Source organism: Phyllostomus discolor, chromosome X, assembly GCF_004126475.2.
Source record: "Phyllostomus discolor isolate MPI-MPIP mPhyDis1 chromosome X, mPhyDis1.pri.v3, whole genome shotgun sequence".
Lineage (NCBI taxonomy): Eukaryota > Metazoa > Chordata > Mammalia > Chiroptera > Phyllostomidae > Phyllostomus > Phyllostomus discolor.
Window position 1 is genome coordinate 55,315,227 of NC_050198.1, and position 21,210 is coordinate 55,336,436.

General features: G+C 39.8%; 1 protein-coding gene across 2 annotated transcripts; it reads right to left on the bottom strand.

The window, feature by feature from the left end:
- Nucleotides 1–1,123: 1,123 nt before the first annotated feature.
- PRPS1 (phosphoribosyl pyrophosphate synthetase 1) lies at nucleotides 1,124–20,980 on the bottom strand. 2 transcript variants are annotated; one of them, XM_028522639.2, is made up of 7 exons: nucleotides 20,691–20,980; nucleotides 10,725–10,908; nucleotides 9,358–9,456; nucleotides 8,000–8,124; nucleotides 5,485–5,658; nucleotides 3,258–3,417; nucleotides 1,124–2,136 (listed from the first exon to the last, which is right to left on the bottom strand). In XM_028522639.2, exons 1-7 carry the CDS (start codon nucleotides 20,810–20,812, stop codon nucleotides 2,044–2,046), a joined length of 957 nt encoding a protein of 318 aa, XP_028378440.1. In that variant the 5' UTR covers nucleotides 20,813–20,980; the 3' UTR covers nucleotides 1,124–2,043. The 2 variants fall into 2 exon arrangements, with proteins under 2 accessions (XP_028378440.1, XP_035873088.1); XM_036017195.1 differs by lacking the exon at nucleotides 10,725–10,908 and having other exon boundaries at nucleotides 20,691–20,960.
- Between the last annotated feature and the right edge of the window lie 230 nt (nucleotides 20,981–21,210).

The window sequence follows — 21,210 nt, forward strand, 5'->3', positions numbered from 1 at the left end:
GGAGGTGAAGGAATATGAAATACAACCTGGTGATGCTTTTTGCTCAGAAACAATCATATAGCTCTCACAGGTAATTTCAACTGCTCTCTCACTGCAGCTCCCTTCAGCTTCAGTGCTGTCTTCTCACAGCTCAACAGGTCTGTTCCTCTTCCCCAGTGAAGAATCACTTGCCATCCAGGACACTTGGGTCTCTCCCACTGGAGAAAATAAGAATGGCCTTGGAGGTGATTAGGGCACTTTGCTAAGTGTCACAGGAAATTGAATATCGACCTTCCCCCAGGCATAGGGATCAAGTATAGGGACTGAGATCCTTTCTTGAATGACCAAAACCTCATCCAAGGAACTAGATTAACCAAGGGTGCCCACAGGAGAGGCTTTATGTCAAAATATTGTGACACAGCCAAACCTTGACCAACTGATCCAATACTTCAGGAAATAGCATAATCAGCAAGTTATGGCATTGATGCTCCATATCAGCTTCTCCGAGAGCAAAGATTTTGGGTGAAAAGAGGGCTAGAGAGTCATAGATCACTTTGTTCCCTTCTGAACCACTTTTTTTTTCAAAAGACTCATTGTAAAATAGGTATCCCAATAGTCAACATAAATCAAATATAAAGAAAACAAAACCAGAACCAGGATAAGTGAACACTTCATAAAGTTCCAGAAGCATGTAGCTCCCCAAAATAAAAGAATGCCCTTATTTGATGATAACCAAAGTCACTTACAATTTCGGAATGTGTTATAATTCATTCTTAATTTTTGCACATTTACCTTTCCCAGTTTTTGTTCAGGAGGGCTGAAATTAATAACCAGATATGTCATCTATTGATGAAGAAATACTTTTACTGTTTGGCAAAATTGGTTCAAAATGAATAAATTACAGAAACTATTCTCTTCCTTTAAGACCTAATTACTATCCAGATCCAGCAGGCATTAGACATCCTACAATTGAGGTATAATGCATAGAATTGCTATACATATGAAACTGCTGTCAATGTCTCCTCTTGGCTTAACGATGCAGCTAATAATTTAGAAACAAAGAATAAGAACTATCATTGGGCAGCAAGGCACTTATACTAAACTTTTGGCAGAGAGAGCAGTATAGATATGATATACACCCACGATCACACACACAGATACTTTATTAGTTTCCTCTACAAGAGCTAGTAACATCAATCTTTGTAACAGAAAGGTCAAGTCATTGGAGAAGCCAAAAGATCCAACGAAAGAAGATAAAAATTAAATACTTAAATTAATCAAAAGGCACTACAACACCACCTAGAACCTGCTACCATGGTAGTAGTGAGCTAAGGAAGATTAAGCTACAGCAAAATCATCTCGTTTAATGTTAAACAATACATAGCAAAAAGTTAGGTTTGCATTCAAGACTATGGTAGAATGATGATTTGGGCCCAAGAGGGTATTTGGCCAGGAAAAGTGTCAAACCAAATGAAAAGAAACAGGTACAAAAGAGACTAAGCAACAGTTCCCTAGCAGAGGGTGATGTATCAAGCTTTTTTCCTCCCAAGAAGCATCTGTTCAGTTATGTGCTGCCTTCCCTCAGGTCCCCAACTGAGAGCTGGATTCTGGGCTGCCTAGGGCTCTTGTTTTAATTTAGTATACACCTTAGAGAACATGTCACACATTACAGGCATGGGGGATTGAGTTGGCTTTGTTGCTAGTAGTTCTGAACCAACAAAACCCTGAAGCATTCAGATGAAAGTAGTCTGAGCTTCCCCAATCACATAAATGCCCCCACACAACACCCTTCAAAGTCTGAAATCCTGCAGCAGTTGAGCTATAGTGAAAGTTGCAAGGCCCACAAAGTCAGAGAAGCCAGAGTGAGACAATGCAGGTAGGAAATCCAAGCAGTTAGTCTCCATCTGTCTTTCCCTAATTTTAGAGAAACATTAATATACCTGGCATGGGATATAGAAAGCTACTGGAGCAAGCTGAGTCTTCTGCTGAATTTTTCATTGAACACCAAGGGAAAACAAGGGTCGGGGTTCACTTTATTTTTTAAAAGCCTCAGAAGTTATTCTATTATAAAGGGACATGGCTAAACAGGTAGGAAACAGATTCCCCATTGTGAGTTCTCCTGATGGCTTCTGCAAGGATCATGGAGATGTCGATCACCTACAAAAACATGAAAAACACCAGGTTAGTATCATGTAGATAGAGATGACTGGCCAATTTGCAGATACTGATGAGTATCCTAATGAGAGTCCTTCCTCTTAAGATTGCTGCACTGTGTTGTTTCCCCTTGTGAGCCTGCACCCAGCTAACCTCCATAACATTTTTAATATAACCATGTAGGGCAGAGTTAAAATGCTGATTGAGGAAAATTTCTGACCCAGACTCATCAAGATGGTGGTGGGCTGACATTTAAATTATTTTTAGGAATGAATATTCAAGCTGAAAAAAAATCCCTTAAGAATAATATCAACCCCCCAATTCTACATATCTCAGAAAGCTAATGGATTATTGTATAGGTGTTAAATTAAGCAAAGGCCTTCTCTTTTAGTGTAATAGCATTCAAACTTGAGAACTTAACAATTACTTGGGGAATTACTTGAAAGCACTAGTCCCAGTACCTCCAGTTTTGTAGGTCTTAGATGGATCAAAGGAAACTGCATTTTAACAAGAACCCTAGGTAATTAACTTAGTTTGATTCCAGAGCAACTCTGAGAAACACTGGAGTTCTAAGGAATAAGCCATCAGTTTAAAGGCTTCACATTACATCTGGGAGGGCCAATAGTTAAGAGTGACATATAAACTATAAAACACAGACTTGCAAACTTGAGTGAGCATCATGGTCACTGGGAGAGCCAGTTAAAATGTAGACTCTTGGGGTCCATCCTTCAAAGATTCTGAGGTCCAGGAATTTGTGTGTGTGTGTTTTTAAAATATTTTATTTATTTATTTTAGACAGAGAAGGGAAGAAGACAGAAACATCAATGTGTTGTTGCCTCTCACATACCCCCAACCAGTACCTGGCCTACATCCCAGGCATGTGCCCTGACTGGGAATTGAACTGGTGACTCTCTGGTTCACAGGCTGGTGCTCAATCCACTAAGCCACACCAACCAGGGCAGAATCTGAGTTTTTAAGCACAGGATTTTTTATTCTTGGATCACAGATCCTGATGACACACTAAATCCTTGAGTCAAAAGAAAGAAACCTTCTAGTAAATTCACATATATAACCACCCCCTAAATACTTAGTGGAGTTTTGTTTTGCAAGAATCTCATCCTCACCTGTATTTTGGAGCAATGCTTCATCTTATCCTCCTGAGGTATGGTATTGGTGACCACTACTGCTTCAAAGCATGCATTGTTAATGCGAGAAATGGCCGGTCCAGAAAAGATTCCGTGAGTCAAGATAGCATAAACTCTAGTGGCTCCAGCTGAAAGAAGTCTATAGGAAAAAGCAGAGGTGATTTTGATTAATCTTACTTGTCACTGTAGTACCTGACTTAGGAAGAAGTGATTTATTAGTCAGCTTGGGTGCCATACCAGACTGGGTGGCTTAAACAGAATTTTATTTCTCATAGTTCTGGGGGCAGGGGCAGTGAAAAGTCTAAGATCAAGGTGGCAGCAAGGCAGGTTTCATTCTGAGGCCCATTCTCTTTAAGTTTATTGGTGGCTGCCATATCACTGAGTGTTCACACGACCTCTGACTACTTTGACCTCCACATGCATGGAGGAGGGGGGGGGGACAAGCTCTCTGGTCTCTTATTATAAGAAGGGTACTAATACACTCATAAAGACCTCACCCTCATGACTTCATATAAACCTAAATACCCCCCAAAGGTCCCATCTCCAAATGCCATCACACTGAGGGGGTTAGGGTTTTAATGCAAAAATTTTAGGGGGCCACAATTCAGTCCTTATCAAGGGGAGAGAATCGGACTAAGAACTTATCTGAATAGGTCTGGATTCATATAAAAGAACTGTGGCAGAATGCTGCAATCAGCAAGATCCATTACTTCTTCTTTCTGGGAACACAGATGGACTACATTTCCCAGCCTTGCATAGTTAAGTGTGGCTATGCAACTTTAATTCTGGCTATCAAAATATGGGTAGCTACAATGTATACCACTTCTTGGCTGAGCTCATAAAAATCTTCTATGGATAGCCCTGACCAGGTGCTCAATTGGCTGGAGCATCATCCCATATAGCAAAAGCTTGCAGGTTCAATCCCTGGTCAGGGGGCATACAGGAGGCAACTGACTGATATTTTTCTCTGACATCAATGTTCTCTCTCTCTTTCTCTGTCTCTCAAATCAATGAAACATATCCTTGGGTGAGGATTGAAAAAAATCTTCCATGGGTAATCAATATTTCATGATCTTTTCCCTTTCTGGCTGGCCAAAATGGAAATGTCTTTCAAAGTAATCTCAGAAGCTATATGTTAAAGACGCAGTGCCACATGACCGAAAAAGGAATACTCACATTGGACTATGCCATGAATGAGAAAAATTTTATCATGTTAAGCCACCAACATTTCAGGGAGTTGATCTATTATAGTAATTAGCATTGCCTTACTAATACAAAGAGACAAAAGGAAGTTTATGAATATATACTCCAAGAGAAAAATCAGGACTCATCTAGCACACAAATATCATTTTAGCACCCATTATATGCCAAGGCCTGGGCAAGGCACATTCAGAGTTTAAAAAAAAAAAAGTTATGACATACAATGCTATCCATAGTGGCTTGGACTTTACGCAGTGAGAAGCCACTTAAGGTTTTAAAGGTGAGGAGTGGTAGGATCAAACCTTAGTTTTAGGAAGACTAGCAAATAGAAAGGCAATGTGAAAGATGGACTGGGGAAGTCAGAGACTGGTGACTGGTAGCAGGGTGAAGAGAAGGAAGGCAATTTAGAACAGGCAAGAGATGAGAAGTAATATGAATGAAGGTAGTAGAGCAGCCAAAATGGACAATCAAGAGGTAAGACTAGGGTTTCTGGCTTATGTAAAATATAAATGAGAATATTATTTCTGCCTGCTCAGGCCTATGGATTTCCATTTTAACTCGCTAAAACAAGAAAACAAAAAAGAATCAAAAGTATTCAGAGCAATGGCAAAATTTTGGAAATACAGTGATAGTTGCACTATATATGATCTATGCACTACATACAAAATAGCCAGAACTATAACTATATTACACACACACACACACACACATATCATATATATGAATGTAGTTAATACCACTGATTTTTACACTTAAAATGGCCAATGTTATGTTATATATAATTTAGCACAATAAAGAGAAAAAAAGCACTAAGGAAATTAGTGGGGGAGGGGGAAGACTATTCATCAAGTTATACATATTTAAATGCAAGCCTAAGGTGAGGAAAAACTCCCAAAGCTAGTTATCATCCCTCCACTCAGTTTCAGAAAGAATCAGCAGGCTTAAGGCATTCACATAATAGTCAGATTTTTACTTCTAACCACAGGCCCTACCGCTTGGCACTCACTTGTCAGCTGCATGACAGATTGTGCCACAAGTGTCAGCCATGTCATCCACTAGAATGGCCACCCGATCCTTCACATCTCCCACCAGCACCATGCGGTCCACTTCATTGGCTTTCTTCCGTTCTTTGTGAATCAAGGCAAAGTCAACATTCAACCGGTCTGCGATAGAGGTAACTCTGCAAAACAGGGTATTGGCAGTTGAAACCTGGGTATGTCTGGCTCCTAAGACAAAAATAAATGGATGAAAGAATGGGCTTGTTTTCTGGGGGAGAATACTTGAAACTAAATAGTTCCCGAGGCTGGAAGAAGGCAATTATTTTAATGACATCACAAACTGGGTTTTATAAACTAATGTCTCTATATCCTGAGAGTAGTTTATAAATATATCAGTCAACCTTAAATGCATTCTGGATTACAGTAGGGGTTAGAGAGACATCCTTACCAGTTCCAGGAAGTGGTATAAAGCTAAGGCCCATTCATTTAATGGATCAGCAGCAGAAGGGGAGAGAGAAGACTTGGTTGACTAATGGCAGGAGTGCAGACTGTCTCAATTTGATATGTGGACATGGTAAGAAGTGAACCTGAACCTCGCTGGAGGATAGCAGTGCTCAGCCTGTTCCAATGCCCATACCCTCATCACACTCCCCTCAGGGATGCACAAACTATCAATGTCAACTATACCTGGACACTAATCTTGGGAGTTCCTGTAACAACTCCTAGAAAGAAAGTTACGTACTAATTAACCAGGCAAACTGGTCACCTTGCTGTACAAAGTACCTCTAAATCAAAACAGGATTCTTTTTTTTTTCCAAAGATAATAAAAAGCAGACTAAAACGTGGGATGGAAGACAAATCTGTCTGGTGACAAAGTGCCATATCATTCACTCAAATACAAATCCATTCAGTATAAATGACAGTGTGCTGTCCCAGTGGCAGTATATCCATGCTCCACTGTGGCATCTTCATCATAAGTGATGAGACCTGTGCTTTTATTTTCTTCTAATGTTCTGATCCCACCAGAGTATTATGCTCTGTTTCCCTTGTGACGATGGTCACATATCTGAGTTTGTGCTATATAGGGGAGAACCTGTAACCATATAATAGAGAACACACAAGGTTTGAACCACAGGCAATATTTGTACCCTGATCTAAATGAACCACACCCTGTGTTCATTTTACTATTACTATATGGGCACAGAACATCAAGACTAATTAATCTGCTTAGAATGATTACTTATCTAAGGCAAATGCATGATCAATTAGTTCAAACTGTCCATACAAAATAGCTAACATACTCAGTGATTAATACAGCATAAAAGGCTAGAAAAAGTCATTCCCTATGCCTTTGGAGGGGAGAATCATGTGCAAGTTATAACTACACAGGGATCTTTCCCTCCTCCAAAAATCCTGCCAACACAGAAGTGACAGCCACTCACTTTGAAACCCCTCCTTCACTGTAATAAAATTACAAATAAAAACAAACATGTAGCAATAAATCATCTATTGATAATAAAAGCAGTTTTTCAACTTTGGAAAGGAAATCCTGCTTGATTATTTCAAATGTGACTATTTTCTAAGTCCCATGGCAAGATGTGAAAACAATATACAATGAGTTAAGACAAGTATGACAACTACCATTAGGGGATATTTTTAGGTTCTATCTCTAGTATTCTAGAAGGTAACTGGTGATTACATGATCCTGAAAAAGCCATACATCTGGCTGAATAACAGAACTCAAGTTCTCAGCTTATCAGCGCTGTTGAAATAACTGAAATAAAGAACTTGTAGAGAAACAGTCATTGAAGATTTGAAGGCTATTAAAGAGATCTGAATTAGCTTTTCCTAATCATCTGTGTTTTGTAGCTCTTCATATGAAGAGCTATGAAGCATGTGTCTCACTTTTGAATGCATTACTAATGAGTGACCCAGTAAGGAAATCAAAGTCTCTTAGTCGGAACCATGTGAGCTACAAAACACTACAACTGGCAGTCCCTGGCAGTTTGTTTAAAATGTTAAGGTCTTGAGTTTAAATAAAATTGCCATGCTTAATTTTCCTTCCTGCTTAATACTTTAATCCAAAGGATTAAAATGGTCTAACAAACAACAGCATTAAGAAGTGTATAAAAGCTTACTTGTCCACCATTATTATGTGGTTTGACAGCAGGTGCCACTCATTTCAAAACCATATTTCCTTCCTTTTTTAACAGGCTTATCAGTGTTGCTAGCCCCAAGTGCCAAGTTACTAATGGGTTACAGTCAAGCCCACAACACCAGACTATTTAGGGCCCCTCTGCTGCTGTCTTGTCTTTCAGGTAGTGAATCAGGACAGGAAGAGGAGTAAAACTATAACCAGCCTATGTCCTAGCTATCAGTATATCCATTGTGAAGTACTTAAAAAATTGTCACTTGGATAAAAAAAAATGACTTTCTGACAACTGTCTGAAAGATTTTCCCAGTACATTGATTTTTATTTTACTTTTCCCAATACACTGAGAATAATATGAATTTCAACCATACCTCTTAGCTCCCCCAGCATCAGGTGAGACAATAGTACAGTTCCTCCACTCAGAGATGTTCTCCCTTATCCACTTCAGGACAGCTGGCTCTGCATACAAATTGTCCACAGGGATATCAAAAAAACCCTGTAGAAAGGCGCTAGGTCAGTTTTGCTTCATTTTCCTTCTCTTCCATTTGTTTATTTACTTTTATTGAATGAATTTGACATGTAACATTGTGTGTCTAAGGTATACCCTTCTCTTTCATTTGTGAATGACTAACAAAGAGAATAGTGACTTGCCCACTATTAGAAGGTATGCTCAGTGTAGGCGACTGTACAAATGGCCTCTTTGGATCCAGGTTGTGGAAGAAAGCCCAGCCACAATGAGCAAAGCTAGCCTTCAGCTAACCCACAACTGATCATAGGTACATGAGTGAGCCCTTGGGAAAAAATGGCCAAGTTCAGCTGAGACCAGAACTACCCAGCCAATGTGCATAACTCATGAGATAATAAAATCTACTGCTTTATGCTAAGGAACAAAAGCTAGCCGGTAAACCATTTAGAGATGGTATAATATATAAACTTAGTAGAAGGTATTTATAATAAGTTGTCAGAGAAAGTACCTAGAAGCCATATCTATGTTCTAATATTAGTTGCCACAGATTAGTTGTGTTGTTCAACTAATTTGTTCCTCTTCTACAAAATGGGTATAATCACCTGTCCTATATACCTCACTAGATTGCCATAAGCCTCTAATTACAATAATTTGAAAGTCTCTTTAAAAAGTATAAAAAGTGGATGGGGGATATAAGGGGACTAAATGGTAATGGAAAAAATACAATGAAGATTATATATTTAAAAAAGAAAAAGAAAAAATAAATAAATAAAAAGTATACACATAAGGTAGTATTCTGCTACCCTTACTCTGGGTTTAGGCTAGAAAATAGGTTCCAATATCTGCGGCTCTAAATTTAAGGATGACAATAACAACTCCCACTTATTTGGTAACTGTCACAAGCAGGCATTGTACTATGAATTTAACATATTACTTAAGAATCACAATAGCAAAGCAGTGTATATTCAGAGAAATTAAATAACCTGCCAATGTTATAAAAGTAGTATCAGGGCCAGTATTCCAACTAGGTCTGATCCCAAAGCCTCTCTTCCCAGAATACATGACTGCCTCCCTTTCCAATGACCCCAAGTGACTAAGAACATGAACTAAGCTCAATATGAGAATGTTTAAAATATTGCCAATATCTAGTTTATTTGAGCTGTACTTGGAGAATATTTTGCTCTCTGCGGTCTTCAGCATTATCAGTCCTCTTCCCCTTCTAACCCCTAAAAGCCTAAACTAATGTTTAGCTTCCATTGATACCTGAATTTGAGAAGCATGAAGGTCCATGGTGATAATATGATCTGCACCTGCTACGGAAAGCATATTTGCAACAAGTTTGGCTGAGATTGGAGCCCGGCTCTAAATGGAGGAGACACACACACACAAAAAAAGCCAATTTCAGAAGCAATTCATTTGCACAAAAAGCATTTATTTACTGGGTACCTACTATATTTAAGGCACTCACCTACCAGAAAATTCAAAGAAAGTGACATGGCCACTGACTTCAAGTAGATCACAATCTAGCACAAATATTAAGCGGAATGTCACTTTTCCAATTTGGGATACATGTTACATGACAGGAAACACCTTCCTACCTTTCATTTTCTTATCGCACATATTTTCAACCTAGTCAAGTGTTTCCAATGCTCAATTTAAATTAGGCAGATTTAATGTTCTTTGAGACTTTGTTATTAAAATCTCTTAACACATACATATTCAAACCTGTATAACATCTAACATGTCATGCTATAGTTTATTTTGTAAATTATACTACTCCCTTACTCATTTAAATGTCAACCTTCCAGCAACCTCAACCCATTAAATAACAGGTACATACATCTGCTGCACTGTAAAATGGCAAAGCCCATGCCCTTTACTCTATACTCTATTGCAGGGGTGTCAAACTCCTCACCAGGGACCACATCAGCCTTGAGGTTGCATTCAAAGGGCTGAAATAATTTTAGGACTATGTAAATGTAACTACTCCTTAACTGTTCAGGTGTTGAAATTATGTTCAGCCCTTTAAAGGCAACTGCGAGGCTGATGTGGCCACCGGTGAAAATGAGTTTGACACCCCTGCTCTATTGGAATAAAAATATTTGGCCTTTCCCATGCATTGTATGTAAAAATTTTGGGAACTGATTATAATAGACAAAACAGACCTGCAAAATTTTATGTATATACCTGATTCCCTAATATACCAGATAAATAAGGCAAGGGGTATGTGTGTGTGTGTGTAATGAGAACAGACTTCAAGTTTTATGAAAACATCACAACTATAACACCAGAAGGGTCTCAGAGGATCTATAATAGTTTAAAAAAAATTCTACTTCATGGGAGCTGGTGCTTAGTCTTACTGATACAACTAAGTAATGGCAATGAGCTAACCAAAAGTCACATATGATGACTGGAACAAAACATACATACTACAAATGTGTTGCTTTATACAAACCAATCACATGTCAATTGTTTTAAACATCAGATAATGCCTAAGAGAATGTGATTTTAAAATATCCTATAAATACATATCTGACAATTGAGGAAAATTTTTTGTAACTTTGGGCAAGTGCTCATGCTTCCCCTGACTAAAATCATTTTTTTTTTAGTTAAGGAGATTCTCCTCCTACCTTATCCTTCTTATCCTGCCGGGCATAAGGAAAGCATGGGATGACTGCAGTAACCCGGCTAGCTGAAGCAATCTTACAGGCATTAATCATGATCAAAAGCTCCATTAGATTGTCGTTAATTTCGCCACAGCCACTCTGAACAATGTAGACATCCTCTCCACGTACACTTTCACCAATTTCAACGCTAAAACCAGAAAAGGACAACAAAAACAATATATCTTAAAGCATCATACTTCTACAGACAGTAAGATCTAAAAAGCATAGCTTTCTACTAGTATGTGAACACCAAACACCTCAAACTTCAGATCACCTGGAGGGGCCCTTGTAACAGAAGCAGTTTACTACCTCAGTTTACTCCACTGCACTATACAAATATTACCTATTTTTACATGGGGCATGATATGAAAAAGATTGGCTAAAGTACTCACAAGTAACTGAACCATAATTTTATTTCTGGTACAAGACATGTGAATGCAAATTTGATTTTAATTAATGTATCCTTCATTTCTGATTGGATCTTTCTTATGCTGCTGAGGTCCTCACTAAGTTCCTTAGGCATCTTTATAACCAGTGCTTTGAATTCTGCATCTAACAGGGTGCTTATTTCCATTTCATTTAGCTCTTTTTCTGGAGTTTTGATCTGTTTTTTTTTCACTTGGGCCATGTTCCTCTCCTCATTTGGGCAGCCTCTCCCTGTCTTTGTTTTTATGTATTAGGTAGAGCTGCTTTGACTCCATGTTTTGGTAGTATAGCTTCATGTACTAGGTGTCCTGTAGGGTCCAGTGACATAGCCTCCCCTATCATCTAAGCTGGGTACTCTAGGCATGCCCTTCATGTGGGCTGAGTACACCCTCCTCTTGTAGTTGAGCCTTGATTGCTGTTGGCAAATCAATAGGAGGGATTTACCCAGGCCAGTCAGCTGCAAGGACTGGCTGGGACCACTGACCACCAACCTCAGTCCTCCAGGGAGGATCAGCTGTGCAAGGGCAGGGTGGTGGTGCTCCACTGTGGTCTCTGGCTGTCCACTGGGTACACAGGCTCTGAGGTTTCCTAAGTGGTGCTGGCCAAGGTCAGCCCCCACCTTTGTTTTCCCCAGGACCATCCTGCCTGAGATATAAAGCAGTCTGAGAGGGCTGCTACTTATACCACGCTTGGAGGTTCCCAGGCAAAGCCAAGCAGTGAATCTAGGCTGGCTGCTGCTAGTCCTGGGACTGGGGCTCCCTGAGGCCAGCTGTTGTGTATTTGATAGGATTTAGGAAGTTGTGATCCAGGAGCCAAGACCAGCTATTCATATGGAAAAGCAGCTGGGGTGGGCCCATAAATTGGGTGGGGTGGAGTCTCCGGAGGTCTCCAAGGTGGGTCAAACAGTGTGAGCCAAGTTGATGGAGTCTCAGCTATGGCACCAGCTTGCTGGCTCTGTGGGGAGGGTTTAGAAAAGGGACAACGGTGTCTGCTTGCCTTGATGCCAGACACTTCAGCTTCTCCCTGTATACCACTCGTGCTTTTCAAGTTACCACTCTGGTGCTGGCCCAGAGTGAGTGAGCTCAGAAGGAGTGAGTCTGAGTAGAGGAGTTTGTGTGTGGGTTCTTTAAGAGCAACTGCTTGGAGCTCCAGCAGTTTCTTCCACTGACTCAATCCCTGCTGGTTTTTGCAGCCAGAAGTTGTGGAGACTTATCTTCCTGACACTGGAACCCTTGACTAGGGGGCCTGGTGTGGGGCTGGGACTCCTTACTCCCAAGATTTCCCTCCCGAATTTTTATCCACCACACCTGGGAGAGGGACCAGTTCATTCCACATCTGCACCCTTCCTACCAGTCTGGATGGATGTGGTTTCTTTTATTCCATAGTTGTCAGACTGCCATTCAATTTGATTTCTGATGGTTCTGAGTGATGGTTGTTCTATATTTTAGCTGTAATTTTGATGTGGTAGTACAAAGAGGTGAACCATGTCTGCCCACACTGGAAGTTCATGACTGACTGGAAGTTCATGAACGCAAATTTGATATAACATCTGTGACTATCACAATCCATATATAATAAAAGTAGAAAGATCATAAGGGCTGAATCACTACTATTCCATAAAGACACCTTCTATAGCATACAGTACCAAATCTACCATATTGGCCAGTTCACTCAACAAATATAAATTGTTCCATTGTCAGTCACTGTGCTAGGTGCCGGGGACACAACAGAGAATAAAACACATGTGGTTCTTGCCATCATTCTATGCTAACTCTACTATGGTCCAATTAATAAGTCTTGTTTTAAAAATCCCACAGGAAGTTACTCTAACTATAGGGCAGGGCTATCTTTTACCATAAAATGAAAAAATTAATATCTATACTTGGATCCTTACCAATAATAACTTATGATTTAAAAATAATAATCTCATCCCTGGCTGGTGTGGCTCAGTGGATTGAGCACCAGCCTGCAAACCAAAGGGTCACTGGTTCAATTTACCAGTCAGGGCACATGCCTGAGTTTCAGGCCAGGTCAGGTCCCCCATAGGTGATGCATGAGAGGCAACCACATATCAATGTTTCTCTCCTTCTCTTCCTCCCTTCCCCTCGGTATAAAATAAATAAATAAAATCTTTTAAAAAATAAAAATAATAACCCCAGCAACACCTCAAAACATCATTTTCCCTATTAATCCTCTAGGTGGAGGTGTTTGTGGGTGCATATTTGGGTATCTGTGTGTAGTACATGTAGACAAGGCATAAATCAGAATGGTTGATGCCACCTATTGATCAAGAAAAAAACTTCAACAGGAGATCATTTCATTGCCTAAAGAAGCTAATATAGGTGATAATTACTATTTAATATCACTTCTTTCCAATCCCAGTAAAAATGGAAAGGATCCTACCTCTAGAAAGAATGGTGTTAGTTTATATAGTAAAGCAAGAAAAATAAAAGCAAAATGTAAAAAAAATCAAGCCAGAAACAAATCACCAAAATGTCTTATTACCTTATTTTTTTATTTTTATGTTTAGAGAGAGGGGAAGGGAGCAGAGAAAGAAAGAGACAGAAACACCAATGGGTGAGAAATATGATGTGGGAGAGATATATTTATCAGTTGCCTCTCAAGTGCCCTCAACCAGGGTCCTGGCCTGCAACCCAGGCATGTGCCCTGCCTTAGAATCAAACGAGTGACCAAAGGTCCACAGACCACACCCAATCCACTGAGCTACACCAGCCAGGGCTTATCACCTTATTTTTTATGCAATTGTTTATTGTCTGTGTCCTCCACCAGAATGCAAGCTCCATGAAGGCAGGGACCAGATCTGTGATGCTCATCTATATATCCAGCCAGCCAGTGTCAGTATGACACAAAGAATGAATGAATGAATGAATGACCCTCAGGATTAGGTTGCCTCTTGGATCCACTCACTTTAGACAGAATATGAACCTTCTGCAAGCTTGCTTATTATGAAAATTCAAGACTGACTTTTGTTGTCCCTCAAAAAGTAACCCACTTCACACTAGAGACAAGTGGGTCCAACATATTTCTTCAAAAGGCTTTGATATATCTGCTCATATCACTTTACAGATACTCAAATGATACTTAATTTTGGGTAGAACTACAATTTGATGGGCCCAACAGGATGTGATAGCTATAAAGAATTTTATGGTGAGATCCTGCAATAGTGATACTGAGCAATGTAATGAATACAGCAATTTTGTGGACCTAGCTGAGTTGACATCTATTTACTATCAATATCAGCCTTAAGAAACAACTGAGTATGTCAGCAATCTCAACTAAACCAAATGCCAAAATTGATTTCTGAAGACATTATTCAAAATTCAAATTGATGGCAGCAGGAAACTAGGGAAGGTTTTCTGGAAAAGCAACTTGCATGTTCCCCAAATTGTAGGCCCTAGAATGGCACCATCCAAAATAGCAGACACTGACCTCATGGGATTATTGAGAACATGAAATGTGGCTAGTATGACTGAAGAATTGATTTGAGAGGTGCTGTAAGTATAAAATACATGCCTTACTGTGAAGATATTATATACAAAAGTAAAAATATATTATCAGTTTTTGTATTGATTACATGTTAAAATTTTAATATTTTGAGTATATTGGGATAAATATATTAAAATTTAAAAAAAACACAAATAGAACTAAATAATACTTCCTGGAGGTGAGCCTGTTCTGGAAGATGAGCATTGTGCTAGGCCCAAATAAGAGGCAGTGGTAGTTTAAAGGGACTTCTCCAGTCTCCTTTACTTTACTAACACTCCATGCTCTTTGAGAGGTTCTAGGCTAAAAGAGTCCCTTTCACAACTCTAGGGTCCTAACCTAGTACTTCAAGTATTTGAACAACTTCAAAATTCAAGAAATTTTTAATCCCATCCACAATCATCCCCCATACCTCACCTCCTTGATGAAAATCTCCACTTCCCTGGGGGAGAACAAAAGTCAGGCACATTAATTTCACAGAAGAAGTCAACTGTGTCCTTGACATCTGGTTTTGGGAGCTATGGCTCTTGTTTCAGTCAAGTATACAGACATCTGAGCTCCAGACAGTCACTTGCCAGAATCAAATTGTTTGCTTAAGAGCAAGGGAACAGCAGTTTGACAATTGATCCAATATGTATTAGGGATGAGCTAATGAGCTATTCTAAAGTTTTCTTATTTTCAAGACCAGAAAACAACATGCTTAGACCATGATGGCTTATCTCTCTTTACAAATGTGTCAACTATCAGAGCCAATATAAAAAATACCACAACACTGCTTATATTGTCCATTACGTTACTCAGTATCATTACTTAAGGATCCTACCCATAGAATTCTTAGAATTTTGTGCCTGGAAGTATCTAAAGAGTTTTATGAATATAAAAACTACATAATCAATTGCATATACCTTTATCCCTTTGGCTGCCAGGGAGGCAAGGAATAAAGTTAAAGTAACACTAAATTTCTGTCATCACTTTATGCCAGATTCTTGGCACAATTACTACTGTCCTTTGTTCTATAAGGCAGGGGTGTCAAACTCATTTTCACCAGGGGCCACATCAGCTTCGCAGTTGCCCTCAAAGGGCCAAATGTAATTTCAACTCCTTAACAGTTAAGGCGTAGTTACACAGTCCTAAAATTATTTCGGCCCTTTGAAGACAACTGCCAGGCTGATGTGGCCTCTGGTGAAAATCAGTTTGACAACCTTGCTATAAGGGTTCTGATGTATCTACTTATGTTGACTCTCATGAAACACACTTCAAATCCTTTCTTGAATGCTGGTAAAGTATTAAAATGACCACTTGCAAGTTAAATATCAGAGAGCATTTGCTAAATATATAGCTTTGACAGAGGTGATTCCTTTAAAAATTATATTCCAACAGCACATAAGGTTTGAAAATAATCCTTAAAATAATCACCAGCTCACCACCAACACAATCACTAATACCATTTTGGTGTCTTTATTTGATGATAACCAACAGTTAAGCCATTTCCCAAAGCTAAACTAAGGACTAAAACTTCCCCTCATGCATAGAAGGATGTTATGACCAGGAATGCATCAATAACTTTAAAAAGTTACTTAACCATATTCAAAAGAAAGGGGTGCAAGGAAACTAGGACACTGCCTGTTTTACTGTGCATAACTCTTAATTTCACTAATGAAGACCAAAATCTCTTTCCTTCATAAGTATTATAGGGTTCAAGACTTTCATAAAGCCTTATAAAGTTCATAAACTACACCCAGACTATACAGCTTGGTCAACAAATAGTTCAATGAATCCTCAAAATTATGGTTTCCTCTAAGTCTAAGAGACAAGTTAGGCAATGATGGTACAACAGTTGTGCCTAAAACCTGTTTGCTCTTAACATAAACTATAGTATACAACTCTAGGGTCCAAGTGGGAAGACCTGGTTTAGCAATTTAAAGACATGCCTTGTTCTTTCCCTCTAGCTAATGGTGTGTTCTCCAAATGTCTTTGGGCCAATCTCTCTCCCAGCTGTTCTGGAGAGGCCAGATGACTGGCTATGTCCATCCAATGAGAAAACTAGCTTCTTCTTCACCCTGTCCTTTACCATCAGGCATAAGTGCATCCAAAGAGCACAGAATGTTAAGAAGCACAAAAAGGAAATAAAGTGAATCTAAAAAGCAGGTGATATTCAGAAAATCTCAAGAATTTAGACAGAGATGTTGGAATGTGCAAAATACATGGGGTTAACTAAAGTATATAGTTCTTAGGAAAATCCTAGGCAACCAAAAATAAAAATTTTCCCATCTCTGCCTATCCAGAATAACCAAATAAGCCAAGGTTTAATGAGAATCAAGTAAAAAATTTTAATATATTCAAGTTTTAAAAACCAGATGAGATATTGTATTAGCAAAAATTTTAAAGAAAAAAATAACACCCAGAATTGGACAAGTTACTTAATCTATGAATCTTAGTTCCTTCATTCACAAAACAGGGATAGTAAGGTAACTCCTCATAGCGGTGTTAAGAGGATTAAATATTACATGTGCATAAAGAGCTTAGCATTGGAGCTAGCACATTTTAAGTACTCACTACATATTCATTATTATCAATATTGTTATTACTACTGGTGAAAGTAGAAACTGGTTCAACTTATCTGGAGGGCAATTTGGCAATAGTTATTCAAAAGCCTAAAAATGGTATATACCCTTTAACCTAGTAACTTCCCTTATAGGGATTTACCCCAAGAAAGTAATCAGAAATGGTCAAAGCTTTATGTTCAAGGGTCTTCATATTAAAAGTATTAGATCAAAATTGTAAATACCTAATAGGGACTTGGTTATCTAAAATTATGGTAAAACCCTAAGACAAACTATACTGTTTAAAGCCATGTAGACTAAATATTAAGGGGAGAAACTATTCAAAATATATTGCTAAGTGAAGAAAGCTATGTGTCTTATATTTTTGAAAAAGCATATAAACACATACAAATATCTGGAAGGTCATACATCAAAAAGTGAACAGTTTGTCTTGGGTGGTAGAATTTGGGGGGATATCTTTTTACTCAACATCCTCTTCTATATTTTTCACATTTTCTGCAATACTATCACCACCCTTTCTTACCAACATTTATTGTGTTGGACAAGGTTCTAAGAACTTCAGTCCTATCTCAGTCCTCACAATAACTCTATGGGTAGATACTACTTTACAGACCAGATTATTGAGGTAAAAAGAAAAGGCTAAGGATTCAAGTCCAGGTTCTCTGAGTCAAGGGCCTAAGGTTTAACCTCTCTTAAGTACTTGTGTGTGTGATATACTACCTATATGTATGCATATTTCTTCAATAACTAGAACAGCAACGGATGATCCTGACTTCAGAAAAAAAGCCACTCTGCTCAAGACAGCATCAACCCCTGAGATTCTGTGAAAATGCAGAAAATATCAAAACTGTCTATCTCACTTGAGGATGGGCTCTGCAGTTCCCCATCTAATGACCCATAGCACCCACTGAACTGCCTTGCCCATGACCTTTAGATCCCAAGAGTCACACACAGCTGCAGTTGTCATTTCTGCAGTGTGAAAAAGCCAAAGGTGCCCTGGCTGGTGTGGCTGGGTGGAATGAGTGCCGGGCTGTGAACCAAAGGGTCACCGGTTCGATTTCCAGTCAGGGCAAATGCCTGGATTGTGGGCCAGGTCCCTGGTTGGGGGCACTGGAGAGGCAACCACACATTGATGTTTTTCTCCCTCTCCTTCTGCCTCCCTTCCCCTCTCTAAAACTAAATAAATAAATACATACATAAATACATAAATAAATAAAATCTTTAAAAAAAAAGCCAAAGGTTGGTTGGGGGGGAGCTCCATAGGCAACATAATTCAATTATTTTTCATTGAGGATTTCAGAACATCTAAGAAACCAAAAAGCTAATAATTAAGCCAGAAACAGAGAGACCTAAACTGTCAGCAATTTTCCACATTGGACTTAATCTTATCCAATGTTTCCACACGTTACTGACCAGTTGTTTAAAAATGAAATCAGGCTCTGGCTGGTGTGGTTTGGTGGATTTAATGCTAACCTGTGAACCGGCTTGTGAACCAAAAGGTTGCTGGTTCCTGGTCAGAGCACATGCCTGGGTTGCAGGCCAGGTGCCCAGTTGGGGGTATGCAAGAGGCAATCTTAGATGTTTCTCTCTTTCCCCCTCCCCCATCTCTGAAAATAAATAAATAAAATCTTTTAAAAAATAAAAATGAAATCAGTCTTACATCTCAGAAAAGTAGACTGGGATTGCTGATAAATTCAGAAATATCAATAAGTAGAAAATGAAGTTGTTCTCTCCCTCCCCTCTCCCAATATAGCCTCAAGTTCTGGTGTGTTGCATTATGCAGAGGGTGAAGTCTTAACACAAGGAAAATAAAGTCTCTGTATTTTTCCTACAAGCACAGGAAAAGGATTTAATAACCAAAGTTCTATAAGGGGACCAAAACAAAACAAAACAAAACCTCTAAATGAAAATCATTCGTGTCCCCTAGGTATACTGCCACTTGGAAAGTCTGGTCATATTTTGTCTTCTTTATTACAGCCCATGAGTCATAATGGTGTGGTCAAAGCTAAAGACAGCACCTTGGCTAGCCTCTTTTGACTAAGGTATTGTGTGGTTACAGATGGCATCAGTGTTCACACTATCATCTGTACCACAACCAGTGGCACAATAATCAAGCATTCAGAAGGAAGCTGTCCACTACAGATGCATGTTTTTATCAGTAGGGTCTGCAAACAAAGTATAACAACTTTGGTAGTAAGTTTAAAGAAAGAAAAATGGAAAGAAAAGCATTTAGGAAAACATGTTCAAAACAATCTTATTTAACTAATTATTAGGTATGGTGTAAACTTTCCCCTAATAGATTGACTGTAAGACTGTGAGTATTGCTCTGATTGATCATCAGGGTAACAACAAAACACAAAGTAGGTTATCAGAACCAGATGATTCTACCTTTAGGTGGAAGGGGAATGGAAAGGCTAAGACACCAAGTTATCTCTAAGATGGCCTCAAGGTGCAGGAGGAGGATGGAAGGGGGGAAGGAGCAAGTTTAATTAATTAGCAAGGCAATGAAAAAAATCGAGTTGCGACGCACTATTTGACCCATGTCATTCACTCTATTACCTTGCCTCAATTATCTTAACTTTCGAAACTGTTGAGTAAATTTCCCACAATGCCAAGAGAAGTGGACAAGTGCAGGATAGACTTTGCTACTAAAAAAATAAGCTTTTGGATTATCTGTATCAGTTGCTGCACTGTTGAAGGTCAACAATTCCAGGATTAAGTTTCCCTAAGATTTTCTGGATGGCTCAAACTGAGATGCTGGCAACCAGGATGCAGAGTTAATGCATCAATCCCTACCTGATCAACTAGATTTAACATAAGTATGGCTCTGAGTCTAAGATTCTAAAGATGTGAAAAGCCAACGCTTGCCAATCTAAGGAAGTCCTCAGTAGTCATTTTGGCGCCTTCAGCACATGTTCATTTCCCTCAATACCAAAGCCAACACAATTTCGAATTTAAAAACTCCTTCTTAGATTCTAGAAGAAACACCAGAAGGGTTCAGTACGTTCTCCCATTCAAGCTGGTCCAAGATGTGAACAGGCGGGCACTTATCCAGCCTAGGTGGCTCAACGGCGAAGCGACAAAACCACGTGTCCCCACAGCCGAGGCGAAGCGCCTTTCCCCTCCCATTGCTTTGGGAAGCCACTATCCCTGAGCTAGGTCCTCCAGCCCTAAGCATTCAAACCCAGTAGCTTCCCTTAAACTCAATCTTGACTCCACTCCACCACATGGTGAGAACGAATGTAACCCTCCCGCCAGAGGTAAAATAACGGAAACAACCCGTGGAGCACTCTCGCCTCAGAGCTGACCCTTCCCCCAACACCCCTTCGCTCAGAGCTCACGAGGCAGCCCTTTTCCCTTGGCCGCCCTGCCGCCCAAGTATCGCTCCTGCCGCCTGGGCAGGTGAGGCCGGTCGGGGTCCCAACTTCGCCCTTACCAGGTCTCCTGGTTGCTGAATTTCTTAGTCACCACCTTGCCTAGCTCCAGGCCCAGGCGATCAGCAATTTTCTGGGACAAGTCCTGATGGGAGCTGCCGCTGAAGATTTTGATATTTGGCATCTTGGCCAACTACCCTAGGTACTCTTTGCTCAGCGATAACTGCTGCTGCTGAGACCCAAACCGAAGTCAGCCCGGAGACTCAGTACTAACCGCTGCGCTTAGCTACTCCGCCATCTTACGTTCCCAACCCGCGCGGCTCTAAATTGCCCAGAGCCCTGGAGGCGGGGCTAGCAGGAAAGTCCACACCCCGCCCTCCCCGATTAGCTGAGAGGCAGAGAGGGGCAGGTCCTCGCTGTAGCTCCACCTACAACCAATACATTTCAGATATTAGCTGGAGGCCATGAAAAGGGAGAGGCTAAGAAATAGCTCCGCCCACTGTAGCTTGGCAGTAGCGGAAAGATTGCTAAAAAGCGCCCAAACGTTCTGCGCTAGAATTGGGTGGAAGAAGGCTAGTGACG

What these genes read in the sequence shown, in the direction of transcription:
- PRPS1 (XM_028522639.2), bottom strand. Translation starts at nt 20,812, where the DNA reads ATGCCAAATATCAAAATCTTCAGCGGCAGCTCCCATCAGGACTTGTCC. An exon ending in TTCAGCAACCAGGAGACCTG is followed by an intron (nt 10,909 to 20,690) that starts GTAAGGGCGAAG and finishes TTCTGGTTTTAG; the next exon opens with CGTTGAAATTGGTGAAAGTG. An exon ending in ATCTGTCATGCAGCTGACAA is followed by an intron (nt 3,418 to 5,484) that starts GTGAGTGCCAAG and finishes TTTTTCCTATAG; the next exon opens with ACTTCTTTCAGCTGGAGCCA.